Raw genomic sequence first — 17,776 nt, 5'->3', positions numbered from 1 at the left:
TAAAATCACACATTGCAGACCTCGATAGGGGCCCTCAGAGGAGGATCACTCCCTTAATGATTTCATAATCGAGAGTACTAAAAGGGAATTTCAGAACCACACAAGAATGCAAAACATTTCAGATAAAGATGATGAAATGTTTTTTGAAAGGAGAGCAAAGAGGACTTGGTATGAGCAAAACCCAGTGTCATTAAGTCCCTTTGTGCTCAGAGCTGCTTTAACCATTAGGCAAACAGTATAGTTGCCTTCAAAGAAAAACAATAGATGAAGTGAACTCAAATCAGACCATTAGTATGTAATTTTAACCACTAAGACAGTAGGAAGTAATCAATTAGCCTATTGACTGGGTAAATGGTTTTGGAAAATGCCCTCATTTACATATATTAACTGTTTTGTATACATTATAAAGTATGATGTTAAATTATATGGTTTTACAGGATCATTGTGGGGTGATCTAGTTGAATTACTAAATCTCTTGGGAGTGGCAGTCTGTAGGGGTTTGAAATTTGAATAGAGGAAGGTGCAAGGCTGCACATTAGCTAGGATGCTGAAGATCCTTGCACTGGCCCTGCCTTGGAGTGTGTTCATTTTCCTTTCAAATGTTTGTGTTCATTATGATACTTAAGGGGGATTTTAGGAGTACAGGAAGTCTTTAAAGGAATGGCTTCCTAGCTAGTCAGATATTTTGTTTGTTTTTCTTGGATTATCACCTACCACTTGTTACCTCTTCTACAAGCGGATCAACAGCCATAACAGTGCTTCACTTAGGGCCCCAATACTCAGAAGCAAATGCAGACAGTACAAGCCATTAACGCCAGACTAGCCATCCGCATTTGCAAGCGCTATATGCTCAGAGGGAAACAATGTGGGAAACGCATGCGCTGAGTAACAGTGCAACGAGCAGTCAAATGGGATACAGATGAGGGAATTAACTATCCCCTGAAATGCATAGCAAACAGCACAGCTAAGTGTGCCCTCACTGCCGCAGACCCTGTGCCAGCCCTGATCTGGCGTTGGGTGTCTGCACAGGTAACAGATGGGTTACAAGGCTCCTTTCCACTTCAGCCCTTCCTGTTCCTGGCAGCCGGAGTCTTCCCCCCCCCCCCCCCCCAATATAAATCTATTTGTTGTACATGGACCTTTAAAATAGGAGAAATTCAAAGTACCTTACAACACCTTTTTGTAAGACACAAAATTGAGGATATCATAATTCCTCTGTATAAATTGAGGCATGGCAGCACCTGACTATTGACTGTATTGTGTGCGGTTCTGGTCGCCTCATCTGAAGAGATACAGTATAAATAGAAAAGGGTCAGAGAAGGACGAGAAACTAATTAAAGGGATGAAGCACCTCTTGGGCACTCGCTGCCTGTACCTTTCTGTGATTTGCGGGTCCTGATTTTGCTGTCAGCTTTACATAGACCTGAAAAACAGACCCACAGAAGCGTGTCAGCCTCCTGACGATTGTGTGCGTGTGCTGGGTACGTTCTCCCCCTTTCTTCCCAATGATCAGCGCTAACAGCGTTCATAAAATTTGTATGTCATTAGCGCTGAGCATTGGGAAGTAGGTCTTTGGTACTGGAAGAGCAGTATTGTCCGGTGCTGTTTTGTACATTGCCGTCGTTTTGAGCATCTGCTTGTTAGGACTGAAATCATAACAACTCAGTATTTACACTCTGCCTTTGTATTGCACAATTAGTGAGCATTTTGAGAGAATAATAGGTGTGATATATTCAAACCATATTTTTAGAAGCCTTTCATACCTTATTGTAAGAGAAAATATTCCGAAAGGCATTGTTTGAGTTTCTTCAGTCTTTGCCTTTGGGGGTGACAATGGCAAAAAACCCCTTCCCTTTCCTGCACCCCCCCCCCTCCAACCTTGATAGCTCTAGCTAGGAGCAGAATTACTCCGCCTCCAAACCAGCCCCTTCAATCCTTTATCCTTCCAGGCTGCAGCAGAGAGTAAGAAGAGGATAATGTTGGAGCAGAGGACAGAGCTATTCTAGTCTCTCTTTTCTCTTTCCTATCTTGCTCCCTCCTCTTTCTGCAGGGATCAGAAGGGGGTGGGTGATGCTGCAGTACACAGAGCAAAGGATCAATTTTTTTCCTGCATATTTCCTTCTGATGTTTGGCTTCTTCTGTATATTGTGTATAAGGTTTCTGTGATTGGGATGCGTATATATGAGATATTATACTAATTTATAGTTCCTGGGTAGAGAGATACAGCAGTCCCTTATTTTATTCTCATTGGCTGTATAGCACATATGTTCACTGTTTGCAGAATTTTGTATTACTAAACAGTCCCTGGAAATACGAGAATATGGTTCCTGTCTTCAATTAGCTGGTATCTGTTAACGCACCTTTGAGATGTCACATTTTTTTGTATTCTTCCCAAATGCTTGTCTGGTCTTCCTCTCTTGAGTAGACTGTAAGCTCCTTTGAGAAGAGACTCGCTGTTAATGTCAGATTGTTATGTTGTTAACATACCCTTTCTAATGTGGCTTCTATTGTTTTGATGTTTTGGGTTTTTCTTTTCTCAGAATGAATGTTCTTATATTGGAAACTGCCTTGATGTACATCTTTGTGAAAGGCAGTATAGCAAATTTTGCAAAATAAAATGAGTATTTGTACAGCAGTGGTTACACAATATAAAGCTAAATAGGAATATTGGTGTTCTAGGGCTTGGTGTGAAATTGTTGCTTTATTACATAGGCTGTTTGAGTATTGCTGGTTAGTGTTTTGATTATTGCAGGTGTTTTATATAGGTCCTGAGTGATAAATAAAATATTTATTTAGGATTTATTTACTGCCTTTTTGAAGGAATTCACTCAAAGCGGTGTACAGTAAGGATAGATCAAACAAGCAATAGGCAATTACAGCAGTAAAAATATTCAAATATAAAGTATGGCATGGTATACTACTTACAATGTCAACACAATATATAATAGAACATTTTAATTGCTAGTGAAGGGTAAAGCAATGATGTAACACATAGGTAAGAAAGTAGGAAGAGTTAGAAAGTCAGGTGACTGATTTAAAGAAAGTTGCACATGAGGTCAGAGAAATTTGTTAAATATTATATCAGCTAGGGTAGGAGTGGTTAAACATGCAAAATAGTTTACCAACTATCTAGTGGTAGAGGGATTTTCACTGTTAAAACTAGGGATGAGCATTCCCAAACTTTTTCCCCCCCCCTGGGGTTTTTCATTCCACAACAAATGTTTTCAAGAGTGACCACTAATGGGGGTAATTCTATAAATGGTTCCTAAAATTCAGCTCTGAAAAAAATTGTCACTAAGTACGATTCTAATTCCTTCATAAAGGCGGTAAATAATACAAATATAAAGGGTGTGTACCTTTTTATAGAAGTGTGTTTGGCACTGATTCTTGCACCTAACTTCGGGCACCAGACTTAGGCCTGCTGAATGCTGGTGTACAAGTTAGGTACGCTGAGGCAGTATTCTGTAACTACACGCACAACTTTTCAGAACATCTCTGACTTGCCCATGGCTATGCCCCCTTTTGAGTTACAGGCTGGTAAGAGTTAGGCACTGTACCTTATATAGGGGGTCCTTTACTTAGGTGCGCTGGCATTTTTACCATGCTTTAAAAATAGGCGCACGCTAAAGATGCCCATAGGAATACATTGGCGTCTTTAGCATTTAGTGCGTGCCTATTTTTAGCGTGTGCTAAAAACGCTAGCGTGCCTTAGTAAAAGACTCCCATAGTGTACAGTCAGACACATGTGCAACTTTTAATGGTGCCAATTAACATTAATTGGTTGGTAGACATGAATTGCTTGTTTACTCTTTCCAAAAATACTAGGACTAGGGGGCACGTAATGCAGCTAAAAAAAGTAGTAAATTTAAAACAGATGGGAGGAAATGTTTCTTCTGGAATTTGTTTCCAGAAGGTGGGTAAAAGCAGTTAGTTTAACAGGGTTTAAAAAAAGGTTGGGATAATTTTCTAAAAGAAAAGTCCATAAGCCATTATTACGATGGACTTTGGGAAAACCCATTAAACAGCATAAAAGTCTTGTACTGTTTTGGGATCTTGCCAGGTACTTGTAACCTGGATTGGCCACTGTTGTAAACAGGATGCTGGGCTTGATGGACCTTCGGTCTGTCCCAGTATGGTAACGCTATGTTCTTATGGTAGCATCCAATGATTGAGCTCATTAGCCAATTTGCATCTACATCTCAGAGCATGCCCAAATGTTGGCATGCTAATCCAGTCACCAGATAGACCCCCCCCCCCCCCCCCCGGAAAAAATTATTTCTTTTCTTAGAGTGCATACTTGTTTCCTGATAGTTTCTGCATGCACAATCAGGAAGTGCATTCTTTGCATAGTGCACACTCTTTCACATACTTAGCTGCAAATGACATTTTGTTGCAAACCATCCCTAGTTGAAATGTGAATGTATTTTGGAATCTTTTTTTTTTTGTTTGTTTTTGTTTTTGTTTGGCAATTAGTAATGGGAAATATCTTAGTTCAGCCAGCTGTTTCAGAGATTACCTTCAGCCAATATGGTGGTGTGAAATTTTTATACATATTTTTAGTCAAATCTCACGTTTATCAGACACTTGATGTGATATCTGAAATACTTGTATAATAGTTTTTATGAAATAATTCTTACTGACCAGCTGGCTGTTTTCACAGGATCATTTTGGGAGAAGTGGTATCTTTATCAAAATTGTGGGATGTCCTGTGGATCTGAAAGGTTCATTTGGGTGGGTGGGTGTGTTGGGTGGGGGGTGGACTGCAGCAAAGACAAAGGCTGACGTTCTCCCAGGATGTTTAATACCTTGATCCTATTCTCCATGTCACAGTAATATCATATTGTACAATACCAAGTATAATTGTGATACTTTCTGTTCTCTTCCCTATAGTCTGATTAATAAGATAAAACCAGGCATTATTAAGAAGATCAATCGCCTGTCTACACCAATAGCTGGCTTGGTAAGTAGTAAAGTTATTTGGGCTTTAAAAATTTGTTTACTGTTTTATATTATTCCAAACCCCAAAACACTGTAGAAATGAACTTGGTCATAGGAATTTGAATGTGACTAAAATTTTCCCCAAACTAAGACAGTGCACTGTAAGAGAGTCTCTATGCTTAAAAAAAAAAAAAAATCCAAACCTTGGGGTGGGGGTGGTGAACCTAAAGTGTTAAATGAGTGATTTGCATGGATTGCTAATTGCAGTGAGTTAAGTGCAGGGTATATGTTGTAGGGTTTCAATTGAAAGTATTATGCATCCTGGGTGCATTCAGAATGTAGAAGGGACAGTGTTAGGTGGGTAGAAACAGGGTAATTGCTCTGGGGCCACAAGCCTTACTAAAGCTGAAGGAGATGCAGCCTGCTGGATTTAGGGCCCTATCCCAAATGTCTTGTCTTATGGCCCCAGCAGGTTTAACAATCCTTTTTATATTGTAAACAAAAGGCTAGCTCTGCTTCAACTGCCCCACTATTCCCCCCCCCCCGCCCCCCCCCCCCCCCCCCGCCTCCAGGATTTGTTAAAATCGTATTGCAGTTAATCACCTTAAGACTGCATCAGGCTTCCAAGCAGGAACTGGAGTAACCTGATTGAAATGATTGCAGTTACTCAGATGTTTAATGAGCATAGGGAGGTTGGCGGTTTTAAACGATGGTTTTGATAATTTTGGTAGCTGAGTGGATTATTGGAAAATCTAATATAATTCCTACTCAGCTGGGATCTCGCTTCCTCTTTGGCAGTGAATTGTATGAATTTCAGAAATAATCTTAAGACATATTCAAGAAATTCATTCTGAACTTGAAAAATTAATATCTTTAGGGAGGCCATTATGTGCTCTGTTAAAATTGCTATTCTCTGATTGGTTATACTATTTACAGGGCTTATATAGTTTAGGATAAATTGACTGTAATCTTTCTATTTTAACTTCCCAGAAATTGTCCGGTTTCTTTTTACTGTAATTTGCGTAGAACCAGAAGGCCAACAGCATCGGGGGGGGGGGGGGGGGGGGGGGGAAGAGGAGGGCTCTTATCATAGGAGAAAAGTGTGGGAGGATTGTGCCTGAGCATGAACGCAGCACAATCCTCCCACACTAGTTTTACAGGTCCGGCCTATCAAAAGCTCAGATCTGTCAAATGAGGAGATGGAGGTCCATGGGACCTCCAGACCTTCGCCACCACAAGCCTCCCCTGACAGCGACACGGGCAGGAGGTCCACTGGACCTCAAGCTCACTGACACCACACCCGACACAAAGACCCAGGGGCTGGAGATCCTGTGTTTCTCCAGCCCCCCCCCCCCCTCCCAACACCAAAAAAAAACCCTGGTAGCCCAAATGGGCTGCCACCCCAAACCCTATCTTTCCTGGTGATCTAGCAGAGCCCTCCCCCTCCCTCCCTTACCTTTCTGACAGAGAAGGGAGTAGCAAACGCCTTCCTCTTTAGCGCTGCCTTCAAAATGGCGATGAATTGTGTGGGGATTTTTCACCATATAAGGGTTTTTCCTTTATATAGTGGAGAAGTCCTACACAGTGCATCCTAGGGGGAATGTGGGGGTTTGGGGGGGCACTAGCTACAACAGTGTTGATCACTTTTGGGGGGAGGGGTTTGGGGGACCTGCAAGCATGCAAATGCATGCTAGACAGGGCTTCCCATTGCTCCCCTATGCTCTGTGAACCCTAACACCAGCTCTGAGTTGACATATGGTTTGCTGTGGGAGCAACACCAATATTTGGCGTGCTGCCCACTGAGCATTGGGGAGGAATAGGTAATGCAGTGTTCAGCAGGTATTTGTGTGCTTACTGGGTCCAGAACTGGAAAGCACGTTGTTACATGTGCTCGCTGGCTCTGATCATCGAGCAGGAGCAAACACAGGTGCTAGTACGATGCTGTTGACCTCTAGTGCCCGCATTTGCTTCTGATCATCGGGGCATAAGTGGCAAAGCGTGCCTTCCAGACTTAACCAGTCCCAACCCAGAATCCTGTAATCATAAGGATTACAGTACTAAGCTGGAAAGTGCTGCTCCCCTGAAGTATGTGCACCTGGTCTCCCTGCAGAATGAAGAGTGCCTGGTGTTGGACCCCCGAATCGAGGCTACACAAGAAATGCAGTTGATTTCTAAGCAGCAGATGGTTCATTATAGAGTTAATTTAAAATAAGCTGGAGGATAATGCTAAAACACACATTTCACATGCATTTGATATAGCGCAAAACAAGGATAAGATCTAAGCCAGGTGTGAGCAACCACAGTCCTCAACAGCAACATTTCCACAATGAATATGCATGAGATGTTCTACTTTAATTGTATGCAAATAAATCTCATGCATATTCATTGCAGAAATCCTGAAAACCCAACCTCAACTGGATTGTGGCCCTCAAACCCAGATCTAATGTCACGTTCGTGAGCCCTTGTGCCTGGGCGGAGCACAGCGACCAGGTGTTGAGCCGGCGCTCAAGTCGGGCAGCCGAGCAACCCTGAGGCTTCACCTGAGAAGATCACCGGTCCCCAAGGGTTGAGCCCTCAGGTGCAGGTGGCCGGCAGGACTTCCGGATACAGACAGGGATCAGATGGCCACCAGCAGTAGACAAGAGTAACCAGGATACCAGCAGAGGTCAGGTCAAGCGACAAGCGGAGCGTAGTCAGGTTCCAGGCGAAGGTCAGGTCAGACAGCAAGCAGAGGGTGGTCAAGATACCAGCAGAGGTCAGGCGGCAAGCAGAGCGTAGTCAGGTTCCAGGCAAAGATCAGGTCAAGCAGCAAGTAGAAAGTAGCAAATCAAGTCTCCACCACCCACTAGCGAGTCTACTATAGTAGAAGCCGAAGCAAAGTTAGTGGAACATCCCTGGCTCTTAAATAGTCCTCCAATCAGAGAACGAGAGTCCGCTGGTAAGAGGCGGGGAGACGTGGGTACCCAGCGATCCCAGTCATTGACCTAGGCCCCTCGGATAGGTCCGCTGGCAGACGGAGGCGGAGTCTGGCTGCGACTGACCGGAAAAACGAGGCGTGGCTACGGTTCCTGGGCTCCGTGCCCGGAAGAAGGAGATCCCCCTCGTAACGCCGGCGCTGCCAACATGGCTGGCGTTCCAGGACGTAGCAGCGGCGCACTGGTGCCGCTACGGCAGCAGCAAGGTGGACTGGGCAAGATACGGGACCCGGGGATGTTGGCCCAGCCTGCATGGCCGGCGTTCCACGCTACTGGGGCGGAGCCAGGGAGCGAACCGTCCGAGGGGAGCACGCCACAGCTGAGGGACGCGACATCTAAGCAGTTTAAAAAAAAAAAAAAGGAAATGAATGGAGAAGGTATGTGAGGAAGTCCAGGCTAGTGTAAAATAAAATAAAGGCTCCAATAAAGAGTAGCAGGGTGAAAAAAAATGGCAACACAAGGAGGCGAAAGGTAGTGACTAGTGAAACAAGATAGTGGCTAGTACAGGGAAACAGAGAATGCCACCCAGGAACACCACTGAACATAAACAGAGGCCACTACTACAAAATTTTTTTTTTTTTTTTTTTAATTAACATGAAATTAATGTTACCGTTACGAAAGTTTAGAAGTATTTGCATTTAGTTTTTGAAAACCTGCTCTTCGCCATTCCTCTGTGCTGATATCTGATCTTTGCTGGAGTCTGTTTCCACAGCTGTGCATAAGCTTGACAGCCTGGGAACCTAAACCGGGCTTGAGATCAAAACAGTTGAGAATGTGTCTTGGGGAGTGGAGCTGGTGGTGGTGGGGAGCCAAGCAGAGGGTCCTTTTTAATTCTGCAGTCTGGTCCTCAGGTAACCTGTAATCCAAACAGTCCAAAGGAATTTGCTAAAATTCTGTGATCTGTAATTGCCATCAAGCAAGCCTGTTAGATACATCTGTGGCTTGGGAGTTGGCTTTTCTAAACTTCTTTGAACAGAGCTAAACAAGCCTTCCATAATGCAGTTTTTATGTATGCATGTGTTTCATATATAGAATTTTATTAGCTTTTAACTAGTAAAACAAGAACACAGATCTTCTGTTTGGGGTAACGTATGTTCCAAAGTGAATTTTGACCTGATGGACATTCAGCTTCAGAAAGCTCTATTGAAGAAGTTAGTCTAATAAAGTTAAGTTAGTCTATAAGGATAAGTGAAATACATATAATTTACTTTATTTTACTTAAGTCATACAGTCAAGTAATAGTCTTACAACTTATTAATCAAGGACAAAGGTACTACATAGAAAATAACCCATAGTCATACCAGGGACGTAGCCAGACTTCAGCGGGAGGGGGGGTCCAGAGGCCGAGGTGAGGGGGCACATTGTAGCCCCCCCCCCCGCCATTGCTGCCGCCGCCACCACCAACTTTGCCCCCCCCCCGACGACTCTCTCGACCCCCCCCCCCCAGCTGCCAATCCGCCTTTGCTGGTGGGGGACCCCAACCCCCGCCAGCCGAGGTCCTCTTCTTCCTGCAAAAGGCTTCCTACTGTTTCTGACGTCTTGTACGTTGTACGTGCAGGACGTCAGAAACAGAAGGAAACCTTTTGCGGGAAGAAGAGGACCTCTGCTGGCGGGGGTTGGGGTCCCCTGCCAGCAAAGGCAGGTGACGGCGACGGCAGGAGGGGGGATCGAGGGGGTCTAGGGCCAAATCTACAGGAGCCCAGACCCCCCCCCTGGCCCCACGTAGCTACGCCACTGAGTCATACACACCTTACAGATAACCTATGTGCAAAAAAAAGCTCTAGGGTAAATCAAGAAAGATTGCCTAAATCAGGTGCTAAACATCGATTCTACAATGGCAGTTCTGCATGGAACTTACATTATGAAATACTAGCAGAAGTCCTCATTTATATGCCAAACTTTAGGCATGAGTACTTCTACCAGATCAAAGGCTGGTGTAAGTGCTTGTGCTTAACTGTATAATTCAAATTTTAATGTCCCAAACACTCATCAGTGGAATACTCTTTGTTGAAAAATAACTTCTGCACAATCATCGTTTATCATATCTAAAGCTACAATATCAATCACATTTATATAAATGTTTCTAAAGGGGATCATCAGAGTATCCTGCAGCACACACCATACGGGAACTAAGTCCCTTTATGATAATGGTGCGGCACAAATTGTCATAGATCTGCTCATATTTTGTTGTTGGGTTTTTGTTTTGTTTTTTTACACTTTTTATCTTCTTAATTTATATCTTTAGCATTCATGCTCATTATAATTTTAGCATTCATGCTCTACAATCCGTAATGGAATTTGAAATGAAAAAGGTATGCACGTATTCTAGCACTTGGCAGCGATTTTTCACCAGGGGCGAACCTTCGCCAACATGGCCAGGTTTCGAATTCCTTCTTCAGCGAAGAGGTTCACTGGAGAAAAAAATGAAATAAAATGCACTATTATAATTCCATATAAAGCAAAAAAATCCCCTAACAAACGAAAGTCTGTAGCACCCACAAAAGCATATCACACAGCACTCCTGCATGGGAAAGAAAATGGCCACGGTGTCTTATGTGCAGGGTTACACTTTAAATAGCACACAGCTGATCATATGCTTAACTGTAGGCAGTTAGGGGTGTAACTGCACGCAAGTCCTGGGAAGCCCCTGACCCACCCATGCCCCTCCCCAGTACACCCCCCCTTGCATTTGTATACTATGGATTTTGCATGCATATTTTTATAGAAAATTAACTAAGGTCGGTTGCATGTGTAACTGCTAATTGGTGCATATTAGTCAATTAAGTGCCAATTATTTCTAGCTATCAATTAGCTCATTAACTTGTATGCAACTGACTTAATTCTATAACTTATGTAGTAGTAGTAGATGACAGCACATAAAGACCTGTATGGTCCATCTATTCTTCCCAACAAGACACTCGTAGCATAAGATATGATGTGATATTACATATGTATACTTGATTTGTCCTTGCCATTTGCGGGGCACAGACTGTAGAAGTCTGCCCAGCACTGGCCTTGTTCTCTCAGCTACTGAAGCTGAATCTGTTCATCCACAATCAGGGCACAGACCATAGAAGTGTGCCCAGCACTGGCTTTGCTTCACAATTACTTGTGGTACCATCTAATCACCACTAAACTTGTTTGGTTCTATGTCTTCCGTACAGGATTCCTTTCTGTTTACCCCATGCATTTTGAATTCTGTTACCGTTTTCATCTCCACTTCCTGTGGGAGTGCATTCCATGTTTCTACCACCCTCTCCATGAAAAAGTATATCCAGACATTATTCCTGAGTTGGCACTCCTGCAACCTCAATTCATGTCCTCTAGTTCTAACACCTTTGGAGTGTAAAGTTGGGCGTGCAAGTTTGTAGAATTAAGGGGGGGGGGGGGGGAGAGGTCTGTGGCTGCTGTGCAGAACATATATGAACCAAGACATAGCAAGGTGGAAAAAGCACACTTAGGTGGTAATTCTTTAAAAGGTCACCAAAATGTAAGATCCAAATTTTCATGGGTTGTGCACTTATTCTATATCAGAGCACTTAACTATGTAAGTGTTCCTATCCTACATAATAATTTGCACCTCCAACGTGCCATGTCTGGCTGCCTGGGTTCGTAACATCTCCTGACGTTAGCCAGCCTGCAGCGTTCCATTCCCCCTCACTGTCCCGCCCTCGCGTCAAGACGTAATGACATCAGAGGGCAGAACTGAGAGGGAAGGGAACGCTGGAGGCGAGCTGACGTCAGGAGGGATGTTACGAACGGAAGCCAGCGCCAGCCAGCCAGAGAACATTCAGGTACAAATCGAGGGGAGGAGAGAATCGCAGGACATTGAGGGGAGGGAGGGAGGGAGGAAGGGAATGGGAGGGCAGGGCAGAGGAGAATTGATGGATGGGATGGGAGGGACAGTAGAGGTGAGAATCGCGGGACACGGATGGGAGGGTAGGGAAGAGGAGAATCGCTGGATATGGAGGGGAGTGCAGGGGAGAGAGAAAAAAAAGCTTACATGACAGCCTTCCTAGGGCCCGTTTCATTGTTACTATTGTAAACTCAGAGTGACACACCTACATTTAAGCGTGCCCATTTATGACATGTCTATGGCTTGTGTAAATGTAAGTGCCTATATATGGCATTTGCACACGTAAATTACAGTATTCTGTAAACTAAGCATGTAAAATGTTAGTCATGCCCATGCCCTCTTGCAATTGCATGCTAAACCATTTGAGCATACATGCTTAATGCACTGCTGACATTTGTGCATAACTGCAGACTTAACCTGTATGAATGACAGTATTCTATACATTTCAGGACTCAAATGTCATTTTTTTTTAGATGACCTGGATGAGGGGGATAATGTGACACAATGGCACTTAACCAGTCTGGTTTTCAGTATATCCTCTTTCATGCATTCGTCTTTCTTATTTATGAACAGTGGCGTATTTAGAGTATTTGACACCCAGGGTTGATCGTTTTTTTTAACACCCTCCTCTGTATGAAAAAATGATTTGTAGTAATAATCCATGAGTCACACAACAAGGGTGAACCTAGGAAAGGCAGAATCTTAAACATTGCAGTGAACATTAGAACCTCAATACACCCATTAAACAAGCCAAATTAGATGATCCTGCCAACAGAAAATCTTGTCTTTTTCACAAACACAGATACACCCTCACCCAGTATAGAATAAGTAACCACAAACTAAAAATAGAAGTATGTAGACAGAAATTAAACTGAATCCTCAATAAGCCAGGTTCTGCATACAGTGCAACGCCACAGAAACAGTGATGCATTTCCCCTAGTACTGTGCAAAATATAAAGATAGTAGATGTTACTTTGAAAAAACTGACAAATACCAATCACCACTTTACAAATTAACAAACAGAAAAAAATGAAAATAAAATTATACGATTTTATTGGACTAATATATTTTTCAATTAGCTTTCAGAGGCCAAAACTCCTTCCTGAGGTCAGAACAGTATACTACTATTACAGTATCCTGTCCTGACCTGAGGATGGGGGTTTTGGTCTCTGAAAGTTAGTCAAAAATGTATTAAACTTAGTCCAATAAAAAGATCACTTTATTTTTATTTTCTATTTATCACCACAGCTACAATACTACTTTATCCTAAAGCCAAAAAAAAAAAACCCCAACAACAAAACTTTTTTCCTACCTTTGTTGTCTCTGCTTTCCTTATTTTCTCTTCACTGCCTCCCTTCCATCCAGCGTCTGCTCCCTCTCTCTCTCTCCCTCACTTCCATCCAGCGTCTGCTCCCTCTCTCTCTCTCCCTTCCTTCCATCCAGCGTCGGCTCTCCCTCCCCCATCCAGCGTTTGCTCCCTCTCTCTCTCCCTTCCATCCAGTGTCTGCTCTCTCTCTCTCTCTCCCTCCCTTCCATCCAGTGTCTGCTCTCTCTCTCTCTCTCCCTCCCTTCCATCCAGCGTCTGCTCCCCCCCTCTCTCTCACTCCCTCCATCAGCGTCTCTCTCACTCCCTTCATCCAGACGTCTGCTCTCCTCTCTCTCTCCCTCCCTTCCATCCAGCGTCTGCTCCCCCCCTCTCTCTCTCCCTCCCTTCCATCCAGCGTCTGCTCTCTCTCTCTCTCTCCCTCCCTTCCATCCAGCGTCTGCTCCCCCCCCCTCTCTCTCCCTCCCCCATCCAGCATCGGCTCCCCCTCTCTCTCTCTCTCTCTCCCTTCCATCCAGCGTCAGCTCCCTCTCCGCCATCCTGCATCTGCCCTGTGCCCCCTTTCTTAATTTTTCTCTTCATGTCCACTGTCATTTCTCAGGCTCCCTATCTCTCTTGTGTCCCTGTCCCTATTTCCATTCCCCCCCCCCCCCCCCCATGTTCCTCGTCCTTCTTTCTCCCTCTCTCCTGCACTCCCACTCCATAACCAGTATCTCTCTCTTCTCTCCCCTGCCCAATAGTACTGAATCTCATTCTCTCCCTCCCCAGATCCAACTTTTTCTCAGTCTCCCCTCCCTCATGTGTCCAACCTTTCTCTCCCCCTCCCCGTCTCTTCATCCTTGCTCTCACTTCCTCCTTCCTCTTTGGTCTGGCATCGTTCTTCTCCTCTCTGCCTCTCCACACCCTCTTCCCCTTCCTTTTCGGTCTGGCATTGCTTTTCCTTCTCTCTCCTCCCTCCTTTCCCTTTGGTCTGGCTGACTTCGCTCTCCCACCTCTCTCCACCCCCACCCCGCTCTGCAGGCTTCCAAGCTTTCCAGGCCCACTGGCAGTATCAGTGATGCAAGTGCTGCCTTCGGCCTGCACCGGAAGCCTTCTTTGTACAGCTTCCTACATTGTACAGAGAAGGCTGCTGGGGCTGGCCGAAGGCAGCGCTTATATTGCTGACACACGCTGTTGGAGGTCTGGAAGTTTAAAGGCCTGCAGCGTGGGGCTGGGGTGGAGAGAGGAGGGAGAGTGATACATGATACCGCACCAGTTGGGGGGGGGGGGGGGAGAACGGGACACCATTGCAGCTGGCCGCAGCAGCAGCACCGCGGGGGGGGGGGGGAAGAGACCTCCTCCATGACAGCACCCCCCTATAACCTGCACCCAGGGCGGGCCGCCCCCCACTGTCCTGCCCTCAGAACGCCACTATGTATGAACTTACTGAAGTTGGGCAGATCAGCATGCTGTTAGGAGCCATAGGCTGCCACCTCATGTTCTCTGCCAAGCCCTGATTCAGAAGTGGAGTTGAGGAGTGGCCTAATGGTTAGTGCAGTAGGTTGCAGACCTGGGAAACCAGGTTCGATTCCCTCTGTTGCCTGTTGGCAGTGGGTTGAGATCCTGGGGAACTGGGTTCTATTCACTCTGCAGTAGAGAATGACTGGGGACAGAGCTTTGTCCCCGTGTCATTCTCTACTCTGCCGCTCTGTGTGACCCTGGGCAAGTTACTTAGCCTTCCATTGCCCCGGGTACAATATATACTACTTAGATTATGAGCCGATTAGGCATAGTACTAGTACCTGCATAGAAAATTAACCCCTGTATGCCTATGTGAAGGCCTCGGCAATATATCAAATGCTCTAAATAATTCGGAGGGATTTGTAACAACCTGCTTCTGCCAGTACAGCCATCACTGAGCTATGGATCTTCCCAGACTTTGGTAAATTTCTGTCCAGAGGGAAGTGGATAATGCATGGGGGAGGGGTCTTGGGCCTCCATCACCTCCGGTCATCAATTTTGAGTGACAGCAGCTGGGATACCTTCCATACAAGTCTTCCAGCAATGCACTTGCCCTTCAGTCTGCCCTACCACATGTGCACAAACATGCATATATACCCTCAACAATAGGCATTGCCTTATTGCAAAACATTCTTTAAAACAGTGAGAGCACACACAACCCCTATTACTTTTAGCTCTAGACTCAGCATCCCACAGTAAAAAGAAGAAAGCAAGACCCATATAAGATACAGGAGCCAAGCTGCTATCGTTAATCTCATGGTACTTGTCCAGATTACATATGAATATATCCATTTGATATTTTCATGTATTCAAGTGAACTAACCACATTCACAGTATTAGAATGAAAATTCGTCAAAGTGCTTTGAATAGGTTTCTGTGCTCCAGCTGAATGTTGAAACCTGCTGTGTTCAATCAGCCGGAAGTTTACAAAAGATGAGCGCTCAGGGTCGAGAGGGTCAGTGTTTGAGAACTGAATCGTGACCTTGACACGTGGCTTCTTTACATAGCAATGTTTATACACTGAAATGAGAGAAGGGCTAGAATAATTTCAAGGCTACGCAGCCCTTTGACTGATGGGTTTGTTTATACCCTGCTGGTATGGGGAGTGAGAAACTGAATGTCATGTAATCCATCTCTCCTGTTGCACCCCTGGTAGTGGGATAGAACCAAGCAGGTAGGTGAAGAGGTGCAGTTGTATCTGGATCAAAAGCTCAGAGAGATTCTCAAATACCAAGATACATTGAGAAAATAATGTTAAAATAAAACAAAGGGATGTATGTGTAAATATTAGGAATCTGCAAAAATATATTTCATAATTTAAAATAATGGAATATCTCAAGGGGTGTCCTTGGCCTGTTGAATTTATTTAAGATGGAAGCCAGGGAAATTTAAAATCAATTTGTTTGTGTTTAAGATCTATAATGGCGGTGTAGCAAAATTACAAGCTTTTCCTAGGTTTCTAGTTAATGCCACGCTGACAGAGCTCAAATGAATTATTTGAAGGCGCACATGGACATGAAGCACAATGGGCCTATTGAAATGTTCTAAGGAAATGCAAGGAGTCCAGAGCATGAGGAAATGTACAGTAGAAGCTGGCTTAAATTCTTCTCTCAAATGTGTTAATACAAAACTAGGCAGCACCTACCAAGAGTTGTGCAAATATGGAGGGGTACAAAAATTTGCACATTGTTTTTTTTTTATCATTGGTAGTGGCAAAGTGGACTGGGTTGGGCGTAGCAGTGGGTGACTTGGTACAGTGCTGAAACTAGGTAAACCTCCTTATAGTTGACTTCTATTCATAGGAATGTGAAACACACCAGTTGACAAACTGAGTCAGAACAAAAGGCTTATTTTGCACTAGTATTTTGTCTCCCACTTTTGCAGGTAGCTGTTCAGAGAAAGTGTATGCATAAGCAGAGCATGCAAAAGGTCTGTGTGCTAGAAACCGGAAGAACAAGACAGCAGTCATCGTTTAGAAATGTACTAACTCTTGAGTGACTTTTTTTTTTTAATCTTTTTTTTTTTTTTAATTCTTTCCAACCCAAGTGAAGTTGGAAAGAATTATTCACAAGGGGGAGGAGGAAATGTCCTGTCAGGGAACAAATGAACTCTCCAATAAATTAAACAGAATAGGATAATTTGACATTGGTGAGGGGGGAGGGGATTATTTTTTAAGCTGTCTTTCCACCAGCACCCCTCCCCCCAGGAAAATGGTGCTGTGCATTTTTGTGGGAGCAGTACCAGCTTCTGCAGCATACAAACGGGGAATTCCTCTGCTCAATTTATCTTTCCTGTTCTCTACTCTCCATTCCCCCACCTAGCCACCCCCTCTTCACCCATACCAGTTCATTTCCCACCAGATGTACATTTAAAGGCTGAGAGTAACATGAACAGTAGGAAGATTGGAACAGGGAAGTTCAGTTGTAACCTGTAGGTTTAAAGCAAAGAGGGGAAAAGAAACGGTTGAATGTCCGAGAAAATTAGAAAGCAAAACTTCAGACTTGGTATGATTCAGCATCAAAAAACATGAACATATGCACCAGTTAAGAGATGAGATGCATCCACAAGAAATTGAGACAAGGGATGAAAAAAAAATCTGAATATCAAGTTGAGAGGTGTAGACTGAGGTAAAAGTTAGCCAAAGTGTTAAGAGCTATGAGGAATGTTCTGACAGTAACTCTGAAAGAGTGATTCAGAAAGCCCAAATTTGCATTTGTGACTAGGTAAAGGGGGGGGGGGGGGAGGAGAGAAAGTTAAAAATGATGAGGATTTGTGGTGGTCTCTTGTTGAATCTAACAAAATAGCGTTTAATGAATTTAAGAGCTAACAAGGGTAGGTCATGGATGTTTAGTTTATGCCATGCATAACTAAATAAAAATCTGCAAATTCATACATATCAAAATGTTAAGATCAAATAAGCCAGTAACTGAATTGGATTTAACCACTCTGATTTTTTTTTCCTCCATTGTTCTATGTACCATCTACTTCTATATATTATCTCGTGATTTGTTTTGCTGGTTCTCCTTTCCACATAACATTTCCTTTTGCTATTTCTCTCTCACATATGCCACATTGCTAGCTTTTTCTCTCAGCTTAGCTACCTCCCTTCTGTTTGTTCCTCCTTTATACCTCTCCTAATCTTTCTGCTGTACTGTCCCCCCCCTCCCATCTTATTCACCTTTC

The 17,776-nt window shown here is 44.0% G+C and overlaps 1 protein-coding gene across 4 annotated transcripts in view; it reads left to right on the top strand.

Moving 5' to 3' along the window:
- Positions 1–17,776, top strand: part of LMO7 (LIM domain 7) — a 398,841-nt gene that overhangs the window by 123,506 nt on the left and 257,559 nt on the right. For all 4 annotated transcript variants that reach the window (XM_030200597.1, XM_030200599.1, XM_030200598.1 and 1 more), the window contains exon 3: positions 4,891–4,960. In XM_030200597.1, the coding sequence (XP_030056457.1) occupies positions 4,891–4,960 (70 nt within the window). The remainder of the gene's footprint in view (positions 1–4,890; positions 4,961–17,776) is intronic.

The sequence above is a fragment of the Microcaecilia unicolor genome, chromosome 4 (genome assembly GCF_901765095.1).
Source record: "Microcaecilia unicolor chromosome 4, aMicUni1.1, whole genome shotgun sequence".
NCBI lineage: Eukaryota > Metazoa > Chordata > Amphibia > Gymnophiona > Siphonopidae > Microcaecilia > Microcaecilia unicolor.
This window is presented reverse-complemented; position numbering and strand designations above follow the sequence as displayed.